General features: G+C 41.7%; 1 protein-coding gene across 2 annotated transcripts in view; it reads right to left on the bottom strand.

Annotated features, from left to right (window-relative positions):
• Positions 1 to 9,648: 9,648 nt before the first annotated feature.
• The window catches only part of RRAGD (Ras related GTP binding D), a 45,517-nt gene continuing 32,165 nt past the window's right edge, over positions 9,649 to 23,000 (bottom strand). For both annotated transcript variants that reach the window (XM_037131230.2, XM_037131227.2), the window contains exons 6-7: positions 22,573 to 22,721; positions 9,649 to 14,249 (exon numbers count right to left, since the gene is read on the bottom strand). In XM_037131230.2, coding sequence (XP_036987125.1) covers positions 14,098 to 14,249; positions 22,573 to 22,721 — 301 coding nt within the window. In that variant the 3' untranslated portion in view covers positions 9,649 to 14,097. The remainder of the gene's footprint in view (positions 14,250 to 22,572; positions 22,722 to 23,000) is intronic.

Genomic DNA, 23,000 nt, shown 5'->3' with positions numbered 1-23,000 from the left:
GCTGCCAGAGTGGGGCCGGCCCTACCGGCTGCGGCTGGGGTCCCGGCCCGACCTCCAGAGATCAGAGGGGGACCCTAGGCTCCCGCTGCAGAGTGCCGGCAGCTCGATACCTGAAAGTGCTTTGTTTTTAGACCCAGTGTTGCTGGTTGTGGGTGGAAACAGTTAAGAAGGGAATTCCAGAGATAAGGGAATTGGGAAGGATTTTTAACAGTTTATTTTCAGATAATGTGCTTAGGTGCCAGGCACTTTTAAGTATTGGGGATTAAAAAGAGATTACATTGAATTTGTGGGGATGCATACAAATATGAAAGGCTTAACCTCAAAGGACACACCTCATGGCTCATTGTGAAAAGAATGGGATGGAGCAAAAGGACTGGGTTCTGACGGCTTAAAAGAGGAGCAAAGATTTAGGACAAGAGGGAGGGAGGGAGGGACTGGGATGGTGGGGAGGATGAAGCGGGAAGGAAAGAATTCTGTGTGGGGTGAAGCCTCTGGTGGGAAAGGGGGACAACGTGCCGAACCCGCCTAGCTCAGGGGAGGCCTGCATGGCGGCCTTAATAACTCAGACCTAAAGTAACCACACAGGATAGTCTGAACATAAAATTTCCTAACTAAAAGTGAGCCATGGAGAGTAGTCATGTCCTAGGGCCATATTTTTCTCCAACTAAGGTCAATCTTCACCCTAATTGAGACTGTCATCGTTTTGCAAATAAGATAACATACTTTTGGAATATCAGTCATTTCCTTCCCCTGACCCCACCTCCTGAAAGCATAACCACCAGAGACCATAGGTCCCCTCACTGTTATTGTTACTGTGTTCATTGTTGACCGTTAACTGTCCTATACCCACAAATGTATATCTATTGGATTTACTTTTTATCAAATCCCAGAGATTTCCCCCACTTTGCTTTCTCCCACTCCCTAATCTATCACCAATGAATTTCACGTGCCCTATTTTGCCATGTATAATGCACAGTTTTGACCAATTTTTTTAGGGAAATATATGAATGCACATTATACATGGGTAGTACTAATTCCATATCTATATAAATGTTTTTAATTCTTTTATTTATGCTTATACATTAAAAAGTGAAACTCTAAAAAGCAATAACAATATCCGTATGCAAAATAACACCCTGGAATACATAATCGGTTTTGTCTCTAAATATGAAGAAATAAATAATTAAATTTTAAAAAATGATTTCTTTCCTGAAAGTTTGGGCCAAAAACATGGGTGTGTATAACACACAGGAATATATTATACATGGCAAAATACAGGTAACCCTCTTCCGCCTCCTCCTTTGATTGTGATGTATAAAATAAGCTGCATCACCACCATTCTCTGGAGCATTTTCTCAATCCCTTGAGTGGGTAACTTTGTTTTTGAAGGGTAGCAAAGCATGCCACCTCAAAATATGCGTCTTTGGCATAAGGAGTATTTTGAGCGGATTATTTTGAGAAACAGCAGGCACAAGAGAATCTGGGAAAACAGAAGTTACACTTTTGTAAGGGAAAATTTACATTTGTAAAGGCAGTCTCTTTGTCAGGTTTCCCTCAGTGTACCTGGAAGAGAAAGTTGACTAAATCTGAAGGGAATCTTACCCTACTGGAGAAGGCACTGGCAAATCTGCACACCAAACTTGACCCTTTCTTACCTGCTTTTCCCATAATAACCTCCATAACTGGCCTGCCCCCATCCCTGTCCTGGTTTTGTTGTTGTTTTTTGTCTTTAGCCAAAAATGGTACTGTATGTAAGGTGGTGGTTTGGGCCATCTCAGGGAGTCTCTCAGTTTCCTTCCCTGGGTATCTTTCATGTGTACATGTGACATACATGTTAATAAGCTTCTGTTTGTTTTTTCTCCAGCCAAGAACTGAAATGGGAAGGGGTACATTTTTTTTCTCTCCCACATTTTCTGTTGTTAAAATTAAGAATCTAAAGTAAGTTGACTTTTTGATACCCAAATTGTACCAGCATCCCTTTGTAAAAAGTGAAGTTGGAGATAGGGTGGGGAGTGGAGGATGGCTAAAATCAGATTAGGTGGTATCTTTTAAACCATTTCATAGTGCTGTTTTCTGAAAAACAAACTGATGATCTGGCCAAAATATGCAAGCAAAACCGTATGTGCCACTTCGTTCTGTTAGTAAAGAAGCAACAGGCCCAAAATGGAGTCATGCCTGGGTGCAGGTTTGGCCCCTGGTTGGGGCACGGGCGAGAGGCAGCTGATCAATGTTTCTCTCCTCTCTCCCCTCTTCTCCCTCTAAAGCATGTCCTCCGGTGAGGATTTAAAAAAATGTTCAAGGAGACCTCTTTTGGCCAGCCACCATAGAGCTTGTGGAGGCCCGCTGGGAACAGGACTTCAAAATTGACAAATATGTGTGGGAGGCTGTGGTCCAAGGGCCTTTTTTGCTGACTATAAGCAGGGTCTCCAGAACCAGAGGGAGCACACAGCTCTTCTTAAAATGTAAGGTGTTTATGTTCAAGGTGAAACTGAATTCCATCTAAGAAAGAGATGTGTTTATGTGTGCAAAGCAAAGAACCACACAGTGACTCCAGGTGGCAAACCAGACAAAACCAGTTACCTGAGGAGAGGTAACTCGTGCCCATGGAAACAGTGTGGCATGGTTCCTGTCAAATTCCAGAGCAACTTTCCTGCTAATGCTGTATCCGTGTTATAAAGATTTAAACTCACTGAAAAGAAATAAAAGTGGGAGGGAAGCTTATGGAGGAATATGCTGTGTGGAACATGTGCAAGACAAGTTTTTTCATGGCCTCCCAGCTCCATTTTTTTTAAAATATTTTATTTATTTTAGAGGGGAAGGGAAGGAGAGAGGGAGAGAAACATCAATGTATGGTTGCCTTTCATGCTTCCCCTGCTGGGAACTGGCCTGCAGGGAACTGGTCTGCAACCCAGGCATGTGCCCTGACTGGGAATCGAACCGCGATTGTCTGGTTTGCAGGCCTGCGCTCAATCCACTGAGCTACACCAGCCAGGGCTTTCCCAGCTCCATTTATTCCCGCTGACATAAATGACTCCACCTTGGCAATCTCCATTCACACTGGATGACCTGTGGTGCAAGTAGCAGTACTATTATCACAGACTGACAGCATGAGTTTATTAATTTTACGTCAATGTCTTCCTAGTATACAGTTTAAAATGAAAAACAGCTTGGAAAGCCGTAAGTGGACTTTATTGTAAACATTTTATTAATTCCTTTGAATATTTATAATAGTTTTGTTTTTAATTTTCATTTAAAAAACCACCACCACCAGGCATAGTTTTTTCTATTGTTTTACTCCCCACCCCAGGATTTCCCCTTTGGAGGGTTGAGAAAAAGGGGACTAATTTTTTTCCATGGGGACGTAGTTTGTATTAATGTTAGGAGATGCTGGTCATCATTGACCACACAAGTTTGAACTCTGGTTACCTTAACAAAACTGTCAGACGGGAAGGAGTTCTGTGTGGTGGGCCCCACCGCTGCCCCGACAGCTGTGCTTGCACCTGCCACGCAGTGGTGGCCGAGGGGTCCTGTAGAGAAACTGACTCTTCAATTTCTCCTGCTCAGTTTTGATGTTCAGGATAGGTCTTACCTGCTCGTTCTACTTTAACACTAGTCTACAACTGTATTCCACAAGGAAACACTACTGAGAGATATCGAGTGAATATATTTGAAACCCAGCAGAGTGCTTACAGTACTAGTTTAGTGTGTCTCCTACCAGGTGACTTGTACCTCATTTTAAGAGGTTTTTCCCATTAATAGCAGAGGCATTTTCTAAATGCAGTTATGAATAGTTGTTTGCAACAGTATTACAATCATTTTTACTGTGGCTTTCTTAAAAATTATCTTCTCTTGGAGGCTCAACTTGCTACCAAGAATTTTAATTATGTGACATCTCCCCCAGAATTACAGCTCTTGGAATTAGGGGTGAGGAACAAGAAACCTACATTGTATTGTGCTTTTACTTTATTTGTGAGGATTGCATTTCTTTGTGGCTTTTTGTTTTCATGATAAAGGTGTTTTAAAATTAGCAACACAATTTACAATACTCATATTTCTTACTCCTTAGTTCTAATAAACTGATGAGTTTGACAAGAGATATCTCATTTTCTAAATTTAGCCCTAAAGGAAACACCTGTGGCTAAGATGCAACTGGGTTGTTTGTTGGCCCAAGAACAGGCTGTCCGTGATGTGCCCACAGATGGCTCTGGCACAGCTGTACCTTCTGTCTCTGTCCTTCTGCAGCCTCTCTTAATAGTTCTCTGGGCACCGTCCTTCTGCCATTCTGCTCACGCCGTTTCAGTGTTCTCATATGCTGTCATTCTGTCATTCTGTGGACACTTTGTCCACTCGTTGATTGGTGAACTGTGGTCACCTACAAACTAGCCTGAATAGCTTAGGACTGTCCCTTACCTTCAAAGTAGTTTTGTTTTCTATTCACTGAAAAGGAAAATGCAAAATGACAACTATTATGAGTTCAATACTCTGAAACAAATTTGTATTTTATTCACCACTACAGCACCCACAAACTTCCCCCAAAATAATAGTTATAGATATGTGAAATACTCTTCAGTCTACAAAGAATGCTCAGTGCACACATCAGTCACGGAACCTCTTAGAGTAGTTCTTCAGCCACAGGTCATTTCAGCGATATTATTAACATCTTTAAAGCAAAGAGCCCTACGCTGCCTCCCCTTAAAACTCACTTTACAATTACAGGCCAACTTTGAGTAATAACCAGCTCATCAACTTCTAAAAAGCAGTCCTGGACTTCCCCATAATATATTCTTTTAGCACAAAAGAACCAGCAGGTGAAGGTGTGCCACACCCCATCTGCCTTCTAGCATCTTGTGAGAAAATGGCCAAGCCAGTGTGACTCCCCCGGAAGCTAAAGTTGACTTTAGGTGCAAATTTTCTTAAATGGAAATATATACTTTGCATGCCAGAATAGAGAGCAGACTTTTCCCAAATATATCATTCCTCAGAAAAAAAGAAGTGTCTTATATGTTTGTGTTTATTTTGTGCTGTTTAAACGAAATACTTCCCAGGAAGACAAATGTCTTGAAAGGACCCCACGTAAGGGCAGTTTTCTGCCTTCCGACAGTCACATAACAAAGTCTGGGGGGAAGGCAAAGACATTTATTAGTTATTCCTAGGGGTATGATTTGGAGAGCAAGCACTGGAGATTATACTGGTAGTTGGCTTTTTAAAAAGTCACTGAGAAGAGGAATACACAAAGTACTTCTTTGTGGAGATCATGAATACGCAGGTATGGGGGATCTGTGCTAATGTTTAACCAGTGGTTCTTAAGACTCAGTAAAATCTTCACCGACAGTATCTACTCAATTTAAAACACGTTCTATCTCAACTAGAAAGGATCTGTTAGATGATTCAAAACACTGTAGAAGATGCCTGTGATGGATTCGAATGATTTGAGGCAAAAGCAATTTTTCTAAATTAACACCATTTTTTGTAATTTGTGATGTTAAATGTAAATAAGTCCTGAAGTAACTAAATAGTTGAAATACCTTTTAATTACTTAGTTTATATCCATAAAATTATAGATTAAATAATGCAGACTTTAAAAGCTACACAATCGAGTTGGAGAGCAGCACTAATACCTGCGGGTAAGAGAGTGTGTTCCCGGAGGAGCGGAGGAGCGCAGGAAGGGTGAGCGTCGCCCTGAGTGAAGGAAGGAGTGGAGTGAGTCCTCCAGGTGACTCGGGCTTGTCCTCCACCGTCTGGCCTTCACCGTCCCTTTGAATAGCAGTCCAAACCATGTCTTCCCAGTTATAAGAATTGCCTAAGGTGCTTATTTAAATACAGATCCCCAAACCTCTGCCCAGAGATTCTGATTCAGGAATAATGGAGTAAAGGAATTAGCATTTTTAAGCACCTTAGATAATTTTTTTCAACCCTCACCTGAGAATATTTTTTTCATTGTGTTTAGAGAGGAAGGTGCGGGATTGGAGAGACAAACAGAAACACATCACTGTGAAAGAGAAACACTGATTGATTGCCTCCCATACACGTTCGAACCAGGAATCACACAACCTGGGCCTGTGCCCCGACCAGGAATCAAACCTGCAACCCTTCAGTAGACTCCAGGGGACGACACTCCAACCAACTGAGCCACGCCAGCCAGGGCATTAGATGATTCGTAAGACGAGGTAACTTTGTAAAACCCTGGCCTAGGGCATTAAATGAGACATTATGACATAAATTGGAGGTACCATTTTTTTGCACATTATAAACCTGAGTTCCTCTCCCACCAAGAGAGAAAAACTTACAGGACCGGTCTTTTCCAGTCAGCCCCTTTAATGACTGCTTCGCATGGAGGGGAAGTGAAAAGCCTGACTACCAAGACCACTTCATACAGGTCAGAGAGCCGAGGCCTGAGAGCGTCCTGGTTACTGACTACCGGGTTGGTGAAGGCAGACCCCTCCACGGGTGAGCTCTCCCCAAGGAGGAGGCAGACAGAATTAGGCAGGTGCTGAGGGACTGGGCAATAAAGGTGAAGGCAAATAGAAACAGCTTGTAGGAATGGGATTCTCCCATGATGGTGAGGGTTAACATGGAAGAAGCCATTCAAGGAAGAGCCTTAGTTTTTTGACCTTTGGTTTTGGAAGACTAGAAAAATCCCCTTTTCCTCAGCAGCTTATTAGTACAGATTGAAGAAGCAAAGTGGTCAGGCTTGAGGCAGCTGGACGCTAATAATGCCGCCCTCCACCTTACTCCTCCACCCTGAGTCTGGAGGCCAGACCAGCTCCTTTTCATGGGGAAGGGGCTTGTCCAATTGGTTCTTGGGATGACACAAAGGCAAACTCAGGGATTCTTGGTATTGGGTCAGACCAATGTCATCCGAATTAACAAAGGACCCCATAGAAGTTACATATGGCCTCATGAGTTCCTAAACTCAAGTTAATTCTTTATTATAGTCAAGAATAGGCTATAGTAATAGATGACCCTCTAAGAACGGAAGCCCCCTGGACCTGCCCACCCCTCCACTTTTAATACAGCCCAGCACACAAAAACACCCAAGGAATGGCAATGGAAAGTAAAACTGCCCTGGTAAACACAGCAGAAAACTAACCCCATGAAAGAAAAATTCAAGAACTGGATCAAATTTCCCCTATATTTTGTAAGATCTCAAAATTAACAGAGAGAGAAGGAAAATGCTTTTGTCCAGAAAGAAAAGCCTCGGGTGTCTAATCTGACCAGTGGGTTCCCTCTAGCAGCGCTTTGCACGTCGCAGGTCATGACCCATTCATGAGTTGTTAAGACCTTGTTTTTAAAAAGTGTACGAGAGAAATACTACAATGCATTGTATGTAGAAAGGATAATACTACTTTGAGACTTAAAATATTTGCAAGTATGAGGGTGTGATGGTTTGCCATATGAATTGTATGTATTGCAGTTCACAACAAAAAGTTTAAAATGCATTTCATAAAGGATGAGTCCTACAGTCTGGCCCAGGGCAGTACAATCGTACCACTCAAACACTGCTTTGAGCAAGTCCACATGGTCATCCTGTGTTTTAAGATAATTTATTTTTCACCCTGGCTCATGTGGCTCAGTGGATTGCGCAACAGTCTATAAACCAAAGGGACCCTGGTCAGGGATGTGTGAGAGGCAACCGACTGCTGTTTCCCTGGAACACCAATGTTTTTCTCCCTCTCTCTCTAAAAATAAATATTTTTTAAAAAGATAATTTTTCAAGATTAAATCCTGGGGACCAGATTGCATTTCAGCTTCATTGCTAAATCATTTGCTGAAGTTAATACAATATTCTATAAAGAAATACCACTGATGGGCATTTACTGGACTCGTATTAAAGGGCTTATTGTTTCTATTTACTTACTTTAAATCATTTTGTATATAATTTAAATTTTCTTGTTTTTATGGAAAAGAATTGTCCCTTGGAATAACATGACACAATTTGAAGTACCTTTAAAATCATGATAGGGACCATTAAAGCCTGTATTTTCACTTTATTACAGCTATTACTAAAACAAAACAAAACCATAGCCCTGGCTGGGTGGCTCAGTTGGTTGGAGTGTTAGCCCATGCACCAAAAGGTTGCTGGTTCGATTCCTGGTCAGGGTGCATACCCACGTTGAGGGTTCAGTCCCTGGTTGTGGTGCATACAGTAAGCAACTGATCGATGTTTTTCTCTGGCTCTAAAATCATCAAACATATCCTCGGGTGAGGACTCAGAAAAAAATGCAAAGATACCGGTGGTACAACTGAGATAAGATCACTGCCTGAACTTCACTTGCATATATGATAAAAGTAGATACTTCTGAGGCCCTGCTAGGCCAAGTTTTGCCCATTTTAAAATATCATCCAACCTTTCAAAATTCTGAATGGCCTGTACAGAAGCTCTGCATCAGAGAAGCAAGTGGCTGTGAAGGGTAATGAAGTCTGCTCTTCTCACGTCTTCTGTGGCTCATGTCAACATTCTCAGAGACTGTCAGCATCTGCCCTAAGCAGCACTCAGTTCCCTGGGACAAACAGACTGAAAAGAGGAGTAACACATAGCATAAACATTTTATTAAATCTAGTTCTGGAAGTGATGTCAACAAAGTATGAACATGAAGATAACTAACATTTAAAACTCACACTTCCTGGTCAAGCTTGTGGCAAAGCTGTAACTTGTGAACTCGAGTCGCGGTACTGTGATATCTGCAAATCAAATTGGCACCACGTGCTGTCTATGTATTTTTAAAGCTCACACTTCTAAGATAATTTACCTTTTTTCTTAATTATAAGGGAAGGCACACAATAAACATTTCCACTTTCTTAACCTACTTCTTAAAATGAACTTAATCTTACTGCAAATTAATGATACTAATACGGCTCTTGATCTGCTACTGGTTGAACAATTCAGCTTCTCATATGCTCATTACAGCTCTCCGTGGTCTTCGCTGGAGAGTAGCACAGTCCTACAGAACTCTTTTGACACCTATAAGGGTCCATCTAAAATTAGACTAATTTATTTCCTGTTATTTTTAGATATTAAAATCCTTCCATCTCCAGTATCTGTCTTTTAGCTATTTTACTAAGCACAATGTCTTACAATAGGTGTTCTATCAATAACAGTTGAGCCCTGGCTGGTGTGGCTCAGAGGATTGAGCAGCAGCCTGTGAACCAAAGGGTCACTCGTTCAATCACCAGTCAGGGCACATGCCTGAGTTGCAGGCCAGGTCCCCAGTGGAGGTGCGTGAGAGGCAACCACACACTGATGTTTCTTTCTTTCTCCTCCCTCCCTCCCCTTCTCTGAAAATAAATAAGTAAAATCTTTAAAAACGAAAGAATTGTCTCTGAAGAAAGAAAATTATTTCCCCCGGAAAATGACTGACAAAGGAACCAAAATTCACCGTTCGTCTAACTTACCACCTGGTATGGTTGTGCTGGTCCAGCTCTGTTAAGGGGAGGATGAACCAAGGCTGGAGAGCGAGGTAAGGACCAGGCAGACAGTGTCCTGCAAACTCGATTAAGGAGTTTGACTGATATCCATAATGGGGAGCTAGGAAGGGTGTTGAACAAGTGATATGATCAGAATTGTAGTAGTTTTGAAAGGTCATTCTGCATCTTGTATAGAGAATGGACTAGGTGGATGCATGAGGCAGAGACTCATGAGGCAGAAACTGTTAAGCGGCTACTGAGATCCAAATAAGAGGGGATGGTGGTGTAAACCAGGACAGTGGCAGAAGAGATGGAGAGAAGAGAATCAACGGCAGCGGTCCGTAAGGCTGACCTCAAACAAGTGGGTGACTGATGGGAGGAGGTGAGCGGGAGGGAAGTCAAGCATGAGAACCACGTTTCTAGCAGGAATGCAAGGGAAGACAGTCACGCCACCACGGGAGAAGATACATCGAGAAAGAAGCCATTTCGACTTTTGGACATGTTGAAAAGCTCCTCGTGTAGAAAAGCCCCCTGAGGTACAATAGTGGCAATTTTAAATATAGGTCTGAAGGATTAGGATTGATATGTATCTTTTTTATTTTAATCCAAATCAGGATTTTATTTCCTACAAATTATTGTTATATATATTAAAAACTCAAAGTAAAGCTGAATACAGTTTAGATCAATAGCTTATTCTCCCTTTCCCTCAGGGTTTGATATACTAATGCTTCTTAGAAAACCAAATGGCTATAAAATGTACTTAAAATTTCTTCTGATATTTAAACACTCTGTTAATATTTTTGGCTCTAGAGTCATTGACTGGATTAGAAAGAAAAAAACATAGCATTTACTGACTTTCTTCTCTGAGTGAAGCACATTTAGAAGACTGCTCCTATTGATTCTCGTGGAAGGAAAAGTATTTTTAAATATCTTAGCATCTCAGCCTTCCTAAACATATGCAGCAGTAATTCCTAAACTTCAAGTCCCCCTTTTCATATCTGAGAAAGGAGGGCATTGAAGGGGACATTCAAGGAGGCTACTTAGAGCAATAGTTGAGAGAGTGACTCACGTCAGACTCCAGACTTTGTGTCTTACTTGTAACATCACTTAATCTCTTTGAACTCAGCTGCCCCATCTATAAAACAGGAGTGATAACAGTACCTACCTCTTGGATTTCTGAGAGTAAGTCATATAAATGCATGTAAGAGCAGCATGTGGTGTCCTGTGTGTGTGTATTCAGTATTTTATTAAGTAAATCTGTTAAAGACCATGTTCTCTTCCTCCTAAGTCAAACATCACCACTGATTAAAGATCTTGGAAATAATTATTTCAGATCAGGCTTTCCATCAGAAACAGGATTTCATATACTAGGTATAACACCTAATGCTAGCGCTCTCTGAAAACTCTTAGGGGATCTGTAAAAGTCATCTGATAGAATCTTACTAAGTAAGGAAGGAGTGATAGATAAGGTGCCCTGTTGGAAGAGAATTTCCAGATGGCTAGGGATTAGGGCCAGGATAGCAGAATTAATATCTGAAGTTGACTGAAATAACAGTTCTATAGTCCAAACAGGCATGTTGCCATCAAAAATATGGAGAGACAAGAGGGTGTAAAAAAATTAAAATAGAAGTGCAAATCCAACTTAAATAGAGTGATTTATCCTCATTTCCAGAAAATGAAAGCTGGTAATCAGGACAAACATGTTTTACTAAAGGGACCAAACAGGGTCAGTGAAGCAGTAATATGTGTGTGTGGTAAACCAGTTCACAAACATGGAAGACCATACTTCCTTTCCACCAAAGAGACCATTCTGGTCCCTGAAAGATTAGTTAGGAATATGCTTAAAACAAAAAGGAGAGCTTACCAAATCACGAGCGTATACCACAAGCTTTTAAATTGGCAGTCAACATTCGTGACACCAATGGCTTAACACCGGTTACAAATGACGTGCTGCTTAACGCAAAACTCAACACTACACCCGATTACACATTATGCCCTGCCCACAGAAGGTGACTTCATGCCGCACCTTAATCGAGACAGTTGACTGCTTTTCTGGAGTGTGTTTCAAACAGAGTAAACACATAACCTGTATGTAATGATAGTGCTGTGTTTTTAGTCATTCTGTATTTAAGGATCCAAAATATATCATGTTCACAAAATAACACTGATCTTGAATGTCAACAGTTTTTGACTTAAAGTCCTTCAAAAGCACTCTACTCTGGTCATACACACTAATCTACATAACTGAAAATAACCAAAAATGATAATCTACAGATTAGCACCTCTATATAGAAGTTCTAATTGCCCAAGAAACCTGTAGGTCATGTTCTCAACCTTTGAGAATGAGTGAGAATGTTCCAGAATCGTCACTGTAGCCATGTATTTGGGTTTTGTATTTGTAGCATTGGATCTGAGACCTAAACGTGGCCATACATGTCACAGCAAGCTAAATCCCTTATCAAAAATAAAATGTACGAGGAATTGAGAGATTTTGTAATTTCAGTGGCACAGACTTCAAAAACTGAACACTTAGAACTCCAGTACCTCTCTTTAAGTAAGAGGTCATTGCCATGGTTTGAGGCAGTAATCTGTATATCTGCATGTGATTAAACAAAGAGTACACTTAGTACCATGAACTTGGGTCCTTATACCATAGCATTAACTTTGCCTTTCCCCCAAAGAATCATTTGCTCTTGAAGTAATAGGCTCTTAAGGCACATTTTAACAAAAGCCCATCATATACCCAACTCAAAAATGGAAGCTCCAACTGGTTACAATAGTATGTGTATATACTAAACAATGTGTGATTTATCAGATAGGCAAGTGTCTCTGTTGAGGATAAAGTCACATTAGAAAAGCAATTCTTTGCTCAAAAAGAAACATCGTGTAAAAAGTATTACAGAATTATTTGTAATAACCCCCCCCCCCCCGCCCGGTACCAGGCCTGTTGGCAAAAGGGAAAAGACTTCATCTGGGTTTCTGAGCAGAAATTATGAGGAAGGTAGGCAGGGCTCCTTCGGGATTTTTAGAAATTTTCTTCCAAAATGCACAATGCGTCGAGAGAGCTCAAACCTTAAACCCCAATCAACTACCATTTTAAACTACAGTTACCAGCCTCAAAGGAATATGACTTGAGAGAAAGGACAAAGAGTAGAAGGAAGTCACAGACAGAAGTGGGATAATTTTAAGGACAAGCTGCCTTAGGAGCCTGACACAGTTTTGCTAGGAGCAGCTTTGTTATCCCTATGAGGCTCTGCTAAAAGGAAAAAAATATTATTTTCTAACACCCACAAGCATGCCTTAGGAATGGACCCTTTAAACAGACCTAGAATTATCTACTTGGAATGGTTTGGGACCGTGGTAGATTTAGGAGTCTCTTAACTTGCTATTAGTCTAAAGTAAACGTAAGTGATGGGACTTCAGAGAAACAAATGCATAGCTAACTATTATGCCTCCTCCGGCCATCTCCTTCCCACTGAGCTGTAGGGGTTTTCAGAGTGGCTTTTCAGTTGTGCAGAGCATGCTGCTGGCAGGTTGAGCTCTAGTTCAATCACAGGGTGGGAACAGGCAGAGTCTACAAGGTGCACTGTCACAGACAAGAAGGACATGCAGAGGTGACAAATGTGCGCCAAAGGATTCGGCTCTATGCTAGAGATGAGACATTCTCTGTGATCGTGGAGCAAAACAAAACAGCTAGTCCAAAACAAACATTTCAGATGTTGCACAATAACAGGCCCATTTCACAGAGGCCAAACATACAGAACTGTGTATATATTTTTACATCTGCAGGTGCCAATCACCTGCATTTGGGAAGCCACGTGCCCTCTGACGTTACTTCAGCCTGGGTGGCAGGTACAAAACAGCCTCCAGAAACCCTACAATTCAACGACATTCTCATTTGGCTCAAGTGATTGGCACCATTTTGGAAATCTGGTCCCAGAGATCCTGAAGAATAGCCACACGGCAAAAAGAAACGACCACTCCGTATAAAACGATTCTAGAGATGTGTGTGGAGGTAAAGAACTCTGTAAAAACTGTTGGGTAGGGAAGCACTGCTGCAGCTATAGAAACATTTAGATAAGTTTGGCGCTAATATTATTCAACAAAACTCCCATTGGTGCTAGTTATAAACAAGGGGCAGCTCTTATTGCTCCAGGAGCTCACTGCCCCAGTCTGATCCCTCTTCACTGAAAAATTATTTTTCTCAACAATTGGTAGCAAAGATTCCCAAATGTATAAAAAGTCATTGCTAATGCATCGCCTTTTCATTTCTGATTGCCATATAGCTGGAAACTACAGTATGCATGTCCTTGACACCAAGTACAGAAAAAATCTTAGAAAAGTTGTTTTATCAAAGTTTAGTTCAATGAGAAAAAAACATGAAAAAGTGCAAAATATATACAGTTTCTGGCAGTTCTCACACAGGGTTTTTCTGACTACAGACCAAAAAAGTTTACATCTGTGTAATGAAATTACAGTGGGTTTCGCTTCATTGTTAATGTACAAGTTTTTGCTTCAAAGTGCTTGCTTTATTTAAAAAAGAAAAGATCAAGAGGGTGCTAGGAATTTTTCTTTTTTTACAACAAATTTGTGTTATTTGTCCCAATCTCCTTCTTCCTCTTCTGTTAGTGCAACACAGTGCAGCAGCCTCACGGAAAGGTCTGATTTCAAAAGATGCTCCTGAAACCTCACCTACAGCAGCACCCTAGGCGTCCCATTGGGTGTGGCTCCTTTTTTCTTTTGCAGCCGATTCTGAATCTTTCTCGATTTCACCACTTTCATTCTCACCTCAAAAACTTCATGGATGGCCTTCCGGAAGCAATGAAAATTATAGTCAATAAGCCCTGGAGAAGAAAACAAAAACATTCAGAAATGTCACAGAAATAATCTCCATCTTTTCATGCCAGTCATGGCAAGAATAAACCAGTAGGGGGCAGTAGAGGAGCGGCCTTAACATAAATCCTCAGCCTCCCCTAGGTGGTCTGTTGCTAGCCTTCAGGAATTACAGGCAAAGTCCTGTGGATGTATGTACATTTTTCCTTAAGCAAAGTTTCCAGAGTATATGCCACGTTTTCAAAGCTTTCTATGACTCAAAAGATTTGAAGAACCAAGCAAACTGCACATTTTTTGATCTTTCAGAATGAAAGGTTTTTTTTACAATAAAGATATACCTTCAATGAAATATTTATTATATCCTTTTCCCAAAAGGCATTATTAAATTGACTAAGTGGAGGTAGACCCTGAGTTGGAGTGTGGGTGAGAAATCAAAGCCACAGTATCAATCAAGTAATCAATCAATATTTACTGGATATACATTATATTTAAACCATTCTCATAAACCCTGGAAAAAACAAAGTCTCTGATTTTAGAGTGGTAATAGTCACCTCAGGTCAACTCAAGCCCAAGAATTCAACAAACAATGACAAATTCTCAGTTCTTCAATATCATGTAAATTTTAAACGGAGGAACAATAGGGGAGAATCTTCTTGTGTTTTTAGAAATTAATTAGCAGCACAAAAATAGAATAACATAATGAAAGTCTTGAGTATGTTTTTTATCATCACTGCTAATTTGTTAGTTTTTAAATTTTATTATGTCATTACAGTTGTTCTATTTCCCCCCTTCATTCCCCTCCACCCTGCACACCCCTGCCCCACCTTTAGTTTATGACCATGTGTCTCAAGTTCTTTAGATTCTATATTTCCCATACTATTCTTGCCCTCCCCCTATCTATTTTCTACCTACCGTCTATGCTACTTATTTTCTGTACCTTCTCCCCCCTTCTCCTTTTCCCACTCCCATTGCTAACCCTCCATGTGATCTTCATTTCTATGGTTCGCTCCTGATCCAGCTGTCCTCTTAGTTTGCTTTTGTTTAAGGTGTGGTTCTTAAAAACTGTGACTTTGCTGTCCTTTCACTGTTCATCTTTCTTATCTTCTTTTTCTTAGGTAAGTCCCTTTAACATTTCATATAATAAGGGCTTGGTGATGATGAACTCCTTGAATTTGATCTTATCTGAGAAGCACTTTATCTGTCCATCCATTCTAAATGAGAGCTTTGCTGTATAGAGCAATCTTGGTTGTAGGTCTTTGGATTTCATGACTTGGAATACTTCTTTCCAGCCCCTTCTTGCCTGTAAGGTCTCTTTTGAGAAATCTGCTGACAGTCTGATGGGAACTCCTTTGTAGGTGACTGTCCCCTTATCTCTTGCTGCTTCTAGGATTCTCTCCTTCATTTTAATCTTGGCTAATGTAATGATGATGTGCCTTGGTGTGTTCCTTCTTGGATCCAACTTCTTTGGGACTCTCTGAGCTTCCTGGATTTCCTGGAAGTCTATTTCCTTTGCCAGAATGGGGAAGTTCTCTTTTATTATTTGTTCAAATAAGGTTTCCACTTTTGCCTGTTCCTCTTCCCCTTCTGGAACCTCTATAATTCGGATGTTGGAATGTTTAAAGATGTCCCGGAGGTTCCTTAGCCTCTCCTCATTTTTTTGAATTCTTGTTTCCTTATTCTTTGGTCATTTTTTTCTTCCTTCTGGTCCACTCCCTTGATTTGAGCCCCCGTTTCCTTTCCATCACTATTGGTTTCCTGTGTATTTCCCTTCATTTCAATTAGTTTAGCCTTGATTTGTTCCTCTAATTTGTGACTAAAATCAACCAGTTCTGTGAGCATCCTGATCACCAGTGTTTTGAACTGTGCATCTGAAAGTTTGGCTATTTCTTGGTCGCTTAGAGTTATGGGCTCTGGAGCTCTGAGTTCTTGAGCCATTTTTTGATCTGTTTGTGCCTGTGACGTATGAGGAACGGAGCCTTAGGTGTTCACCAGGGTGGGGCAAACCAAGTTGCTGGGTTGTGATGCTGTATGTGGGGGCGGGGTCAGAGGGGTAATAGCGGTCCCCTCTGCTGCTTCCTGCCACTGGGGCCTGCGCGGTCTGTCTCAATGCTCCCTCCTTTGCTGGTTTATATGCACGCGAATGTGTGACCTCGGTCAGCCTGCTGCCTTTCGCCATCACTGGATCCAACTGTAGCAACCCCACGCCTAGGATCCACCAACCGCCACCCGCGCGCCTGGGTCAATCTGGCCGATTTTTCCTGCGCAACCCCGCTCCACCAGTTGCTGGCTCCGCCCGTCTTACTGGTCTGGCTGAAGGGTTTGTTGTTGTCAGACTTTCGTTAGTTCAATTTTCTGTGTTTTGGCTGCGTTTTTTGTTACTAAAATTTTGTTGTCTTTAAACTTAGTTGTGTGAGAAGGCACAGTGTTTCCACCTACGCCTCCATCTTGGCAGAAGTCTGCTAATTTGTTATTGTTGAGACCAACCTTATGCTTATACCAATTAGGGTAAGGCAGTTGATTCTATTTACTGTCTTTAAACTTATTAAAACAATTAGCCCAACCATTATTTCCATCCACTCGGGTAATGCTTCCAGAGACCCAAACAAAGAATTCAGATTCCAGCCAAGGAGTAAAACTCTTCAAACTAGTCTTAAAATTAACTGCAGTGCACTGGAGGAAACACGAACTCAGCTTCCAGGAGCAGGAAACCCTCTGAGCAGCGCCCTCTGCTGCTTCTGCAGTGATAGTGACCAACAGGGGGGTAAAAAAGCCCATGAGGTGATTAAAAACAAGAAGCAAATGAGTGATCTTATTCTGTGAGAATTTGAAAGTGAGATGTGAGACCCTAAGAATTCTCTGCCTATGATACATGCAGCCAAATGTCTTAGGAAGAAAGCTTAGCTTGAGTGGCTCAATGAGAAGGGTGCCATCACTCAACCTGGGAAATTTCAGAGACAGTCTGTTGATAGCTTTTTAAAACACATTTTATTTATTTATTTTTAGAGAGAGGGAAGACAGGGAGAAAAACATCAATGTGTGGATGCCTCTCGCACACTCCCAACCAGGGACCTGGCCTTGCAACCCAGGCCTGTGCCCTGACCACACCAGTCAGGGCCTATCGACAGCTTTCGGCAAATCTTAGCTCATTCACTTTTTTAAATGGGCAAATTTAAAAGAAAAAAAAAACAGTCATCTTGCTGTATTTGGAGTTTTAAAAATAAAAAGGTAAAAATTCACAACTGAGGTGTTTAAAGGAAGTAAGCATTCATAGAAATAGTTTGTTATTTCAAACCTTTCATTTAAGCCAGTTGAAAATACAAGAAAAGAGACATGAACAGAATCAGGACTGTCTTCACCATCATACACAGTTATTCAGTGGTCCAACATCCTTCTCTGGTTCAGTGGTTCTTAACTCTAGCTGCACATTAAAAACATCCAGGGAACTTCAAAAAAGTTGAACAAACTGCAGGGTCCCCTTCCAGGAATTGTGTTCCGATTATATGGAGAAGGACCCAGGTATCCGTATTTTTTAATCACCTTCCCTCCAAGGTGCCTGTAATGTGCAGCCAAGGCTGAGGACGCCGCATCTGCTTTCAGTTCTCCCCCTTCTGCTGGAGCAGTCAGAGACCGTTAATGAGAACCCAGACGGAGACCAACAACCATGAAGAAACGCTAATCACCAAGTGCTGATTATCAATCAGTACCAGCAGGACTCAGCAACGTGAGAGTCAAGCCACTCCGTGCATTTATAAGCCTAAATTCTTTTTAAAGACAACTACCTAATAGGCAGGGTGACCAACTCATCCGGTCTGTCTGGGACCATTCCCAGTTTCAGCCCTGAGGTCTACTGTCCCATGAACTCTGTCCCAGACAAACGAAGATGGTTAGTCACCTTAAAACACACAAGTTTAACACAACTGGGGTTAAACTTGGTCTGCCTATTTGTTTACATTTCTCAGTAATGACATTAAAACTAACACCTAGGTTTCTAGTTAGTTTAATACATTCTGTGAAGTGTGCTCATACTCAGGGACGATCCCACTTGGGTGGAATAACTTACCCAGAGATCCACATGATAAATTCCTGCTTAAATTTACTTCTGCAACCATAGAGCGAAGTTAAAATTAGGGGGCAAAAGTGTGGGGAGAAACACAACTGGAATAGTTTGAAAGCCTGTATTAACTACAAAGGGAAAGACAAGACAGGGACATTCCAGCAGAAGACTGGCAGACACCTTAGCTGAGTTGACATCAGTAGAAGACATGCAAACATCGTTAACGCCTTGACATGATGCACCGAGGGTACCACATCATTTCTTTCTTTTTTCACCCTCACCTGAGGACATTTCCCCATTGCTTTTTAAAAAGATTTTCTTTATTTTTAGAGAGAGGGGAAGGGAGGGAGCAAGAGCTGGAGACCAACCTCCATATTTGGTTGCTTCTCATGTGGCCCCCACTGGGGACCTGGCCTGCAACCCAGGCATGTGCCCTGACTGGGAATTGAACCAGTGACCCCTCGGTTCACAGCCTGCACTCAATCCACTGAGCTACACCAGCCAAGGCAGATTTTTTTTATTTTTAAGAGAGGGGAAGGGAGGGAGCAAGACAGGGAGAGCAACATCAATGTATGGTTGCCTCTTGCACACCCCCTTACCAGGGACCTAGCCTGATACCCAGGTATGTGCCCTGACTGGGAATAGAACCAGCAACCCTTTGGTTTGCAGGCCAGCACTCAATCCACTGAACCACACCAGCCAGGGTGTCCCCATTGCCTCCAGAGAGAGAGAATAACATCAACTGGTTGCCTCCCATATGCACCCTAACCAGGGATCAAACGCACAACCCAGGTATGTGCCTCAACTGTGAATCAAACCCACCGCCTTTCAGTGCACAGGATGATGTTCCCACCAACTGAGCCACGTGGGCCAGGGCCACAGCATCATCTCTATGTGGTGTTCTTGCCAAGTGCGTAATCTCATTCCAAATAAGTGAACTTATCAGACACACTAAATCTGAGGGGCAGTCTACAACATAATTGATCAGTACTTTTCAAAAGTGTCAAGGCCATGAAAGATGAAGAACTGCCACAGATGGGAGGGGACTAGGAGATACAACAACTAAATCAATTTGGCATCCTGAAACAGAAAACAGATTTTTTGCAAAAACTGGTTAAATTTACATAAGGTATAGTTTGGCTGAGGGCATTATCCAATGTTAATTCCCTAGTTTTCACAACTGTGCTATAATACGTAAAGTGTTAACATTTGGGGGAGGTGGATGAGGAACATACGTAGCCCTAAATGGTGTGGCTCAGTGGACTGAGTGCAGGCCTGCAAACCAAAGGGGTCATAGGTTTGATTCCCAGTCGGGACCAGTGCCTGGGTTGCAGGCCAGGTTCCCAGGAAGTGGCGCGCGGGACACAACCACACACTGATGTTTCTTTCTCTCTCTTGCTCCCTCCCGTTCCTTCTCTCTAAATATAATAAATAAAATTTTTTTAAAAGAAAGGAGTATATGTAAACTATGTGCTGTTTTTGCAGGTTTTCTGTTAAGTCTAAAATCAGTTCAAAATAAGCTCTCCAGTTTTTTTTAATCATCACCTAAGGACATGCTTCTTGTTTCTAGAGACAGGGGAAGCCAGGGAGAGAAAGAGGGAGAAAAACATTGATGTGAGAAACTTCAGTTGGCTGCCTCTTGTATGGGCCCCTACTGGGGACCTAACCCACACCTAGGCATATGCCCTGACTGGGAATTGAACCTGCAACCTTTTGGTTTACAGAACAAAACTCCAACCAACTGAGCCATGCTGACCAGGGTGTTCCAGTTTAATATGATGTTGGGACCTGCCACCATCCTAGATGGTTACAGGGTTGTAGCTGTACTATGGGCATGACTTTTATTTTTCCTCCAAGATTAACATGAAATATTAATCATCAAATATAATTTCTGGAAATACCTTAAACCAAGGAAACGTATGTATAATGGTTTAAAACACAACATATACAACTGATTCCACATGGGGAGAAGCCCAGGAATCTTCAGCCCTGGCTGCCATACACTGCCAGCATGACCCTATTTTGGGAGTCCTGGGTCTGGGTAAAATCATCCGTAACTGAGACAGTGAAACAAAGTATGGTCCTATCTTCAAAATACCATGAGTTTATTATATAATCTGTTCTTATTTTCAGCGAGACAAAAATGAGAAATAAAAGATTAATACCATTTAATTAAAAGTTTTGCAGGCTAAACACACAAAAGGCAATTTGATTGGCAACAGTAGGTAAATACAGGGAAAAAACACACAGAGAACTTTACTAAGAAACAAGGAAATGTAAATTTAAATGATATACCAACTTTCAATGCTAAAACCTAATATTAAAAAGAGTACAGCAAAATTGACACACTCATATTCTCTTAGTAGCATAAACCCATAAAATCTTTCTAAAGGACATTTTGAGAATAATGTATTAGAAGCCACCAAAACGTGCCTGCCCTTTGATCTAAGTAATTCCATTTGTTAAAGTTTTTTCTAGGCCCTGGCTGGTGTAGCTCAGTGGATTGAGCGCGGGCCTGCAAACCAGAGTATCACGGTTCGATTCCCAGTCAGGGCACATGCCTGGGTTGCAGCCCAGTTCCCAGCAGGGGATGCATGAGAGGCAACCATACATTGATATTTCTCTCCTACTCTTTCTCCTTCCCTTCCCCTCTCTCAAAAAATAAATAAATAAAATATTTTTTTAAAAAGTTTTTTCTGAGGAAACAAAGATGTACACAGATATTTAGTGCAAATAAGGTCATCATAGACTACTTATAACATCAAAATCGGAAAACAACGTAAATTTCTAGCAACAGAAGATACTAACACAACCATTAAAATGGTGTGGTAAAAAAGACTTAGTAAACTATAAAGACATCTGTAACAATTTAAGTGAAGTTTATAAAGTAGTATTTATCATATAATCTCATATACAGGTAAGAGATAGATATGAAAAAGGGCTCAAAAGTTATACAGAAAATGTTAATAGTAAGTTTATCAACAATTACTTTTTTGCTTGCTTATTTCTAAATTTTCTATATGAACCTATTACTTTTATAATAAAAAGAAACAATGAAACATAGGTTATGTTTTCATGCTCAGTGCATTTTTGACAATTTCCTGACAGCCCTGGCTAGTGTGGCTCGGTAGACGGTGTGCCTGCCTGTGAGCTGAAGGGTCACCGGTTCCATTCCCGGTCAGGGCACTTGCCTGGGGTGTCGGCCAGGTCCCCAGCTGAGGGGGGGTGTGAGAGGCCACCACACATGGATGTTTCTCCCCCTCTCTTCCTCCCTCCCTTCCTCTCTCTTAAAGTAAATAAATACAATCTTTAAAAAAAAACCAATTTCATGGTATAAATAAGTGAAAGCAACAGGATGTGCAACAGTATAGACACCCTGGCTTTTTGGGGAGGAAAGGAGAGGTGAAGGAGGCAGGCAGGGCGGAGGAGGGGCAGAAAGGGAGCGGGGAGAGGAGAAGGAAAGCAAACCAGAAATTTAACGTGGGTGTAGTTCGAGATGGTGACACCGAGTGGTTTTATTTTCTTCTTTATACTTTCTTAAGTTTTCAAAGTATTTTTATAATGAGCATGTATTACTTTATAAGGAAAAAACAGCTATTTCAGTAAGTGTTACTGCCGCCACTTTGTAGGGATTTTTTTTTTACCCCACAAATTGGTGGATCATACCCTTGTTACCAGCAAACACCCCTAGCCATGGCACTACAGTGGTATTTCCCAGTTTAGGTGGCAGGGAGAAAAGGAGTATCTTTAGGAGATTAACTGCTTTGGTTTTAAAATAAAATTCAAAAGATATCTGGTGGTGTTATTCAGTATATTCATGCCTTCTATTTCCGGAATCATGATGCTATCCCTGGGTTTTGAGGACTGAAGAATACAGAGGCTAAAGAGAAGTTAAAGACTGTCCATCTTTCATGTTGCGTGAGCCCCTCCTTTACATGGGAGCACAAGGGATGGCACGCCCCTGAAATCCAGAGGTGTGGACCAAGAGGGAGGCCTGGGGAAGAAACCTTAAGCCTGGCAACACCCCAATTAGCTTCACCCCCAGAAAAGCTAAGGCCTCTGGGAAGACAGTTGTTTCCACTTCTACCTCCCGGGCAGCTCTCGCTGCAAGGCAGGCTGGGATCCCAAGCCCTGACTGATGTGGGCAGGGGCCATGGGGGCCTGTGACTGGCGTCTGGAAGCTTCCAGAGGCCTGCTGCTCCCCAACCACACTCAGCAAGCAGTGAAGGCGGAACTAGTCTGAATTGAAATGCTCCATTTTAATCACACACACAAATTACCTTTTCTTTCAAAGCTTTCCTCTCTGACAAAGCAAACAAGAGCCAGGAACTTCGTCACCTCTTTTAAATAAAGAACTGTGGTATTATTCAGCTTTATGATGGCTGTTGATTCCTTGTCATAGGGGGTTCCTGCTCCGTCTTCTCTGAGACTAAATGGGGAGAGAAACCAAAACATATGTGACCACTGAGGAAGAATACAAATGGTAACCTGGCAACAAAAAGCAGCTTTACCACACACAAGGACAATGGCAAGGAGTTTACATGTACAGTGTCTTTCAGCTAAAGATTTCAGGCACACAATCACAAGAGTGTACACACTACATGACCGTCACTTTCCTACTGACACAAGGAGTGGCTGCTGTGGCAGCTGGGCGACTCTCCAGGCCCCTGAGTGGCACAGGTGAGGAATGGGGGTTGGCTGTCCTCCC

Source organism: Artibeus jamaicensis, unplaced genomic scaffold, assembly GCF_021234435.1.
Source record: "Artibeus jamaicensis isolate MK-2021 breed Jamaican fruit bat unplaced genomic scaffold, CSHL_Jam_final contig_387, whole genome shotgun sequence".
Classification (NCBI taxonomy): domain Eukaryota; kingdom Metazoa; phylum Chordata; class Mammalia; order Chiroptera; family Phyllostomidae; genus Artibeus; species Artibeus jamaicensis.
Note: the sequence above shows the minus strand (reverse complement) of the source record. Positions and strands in the feature narration are given on the sequence as shown.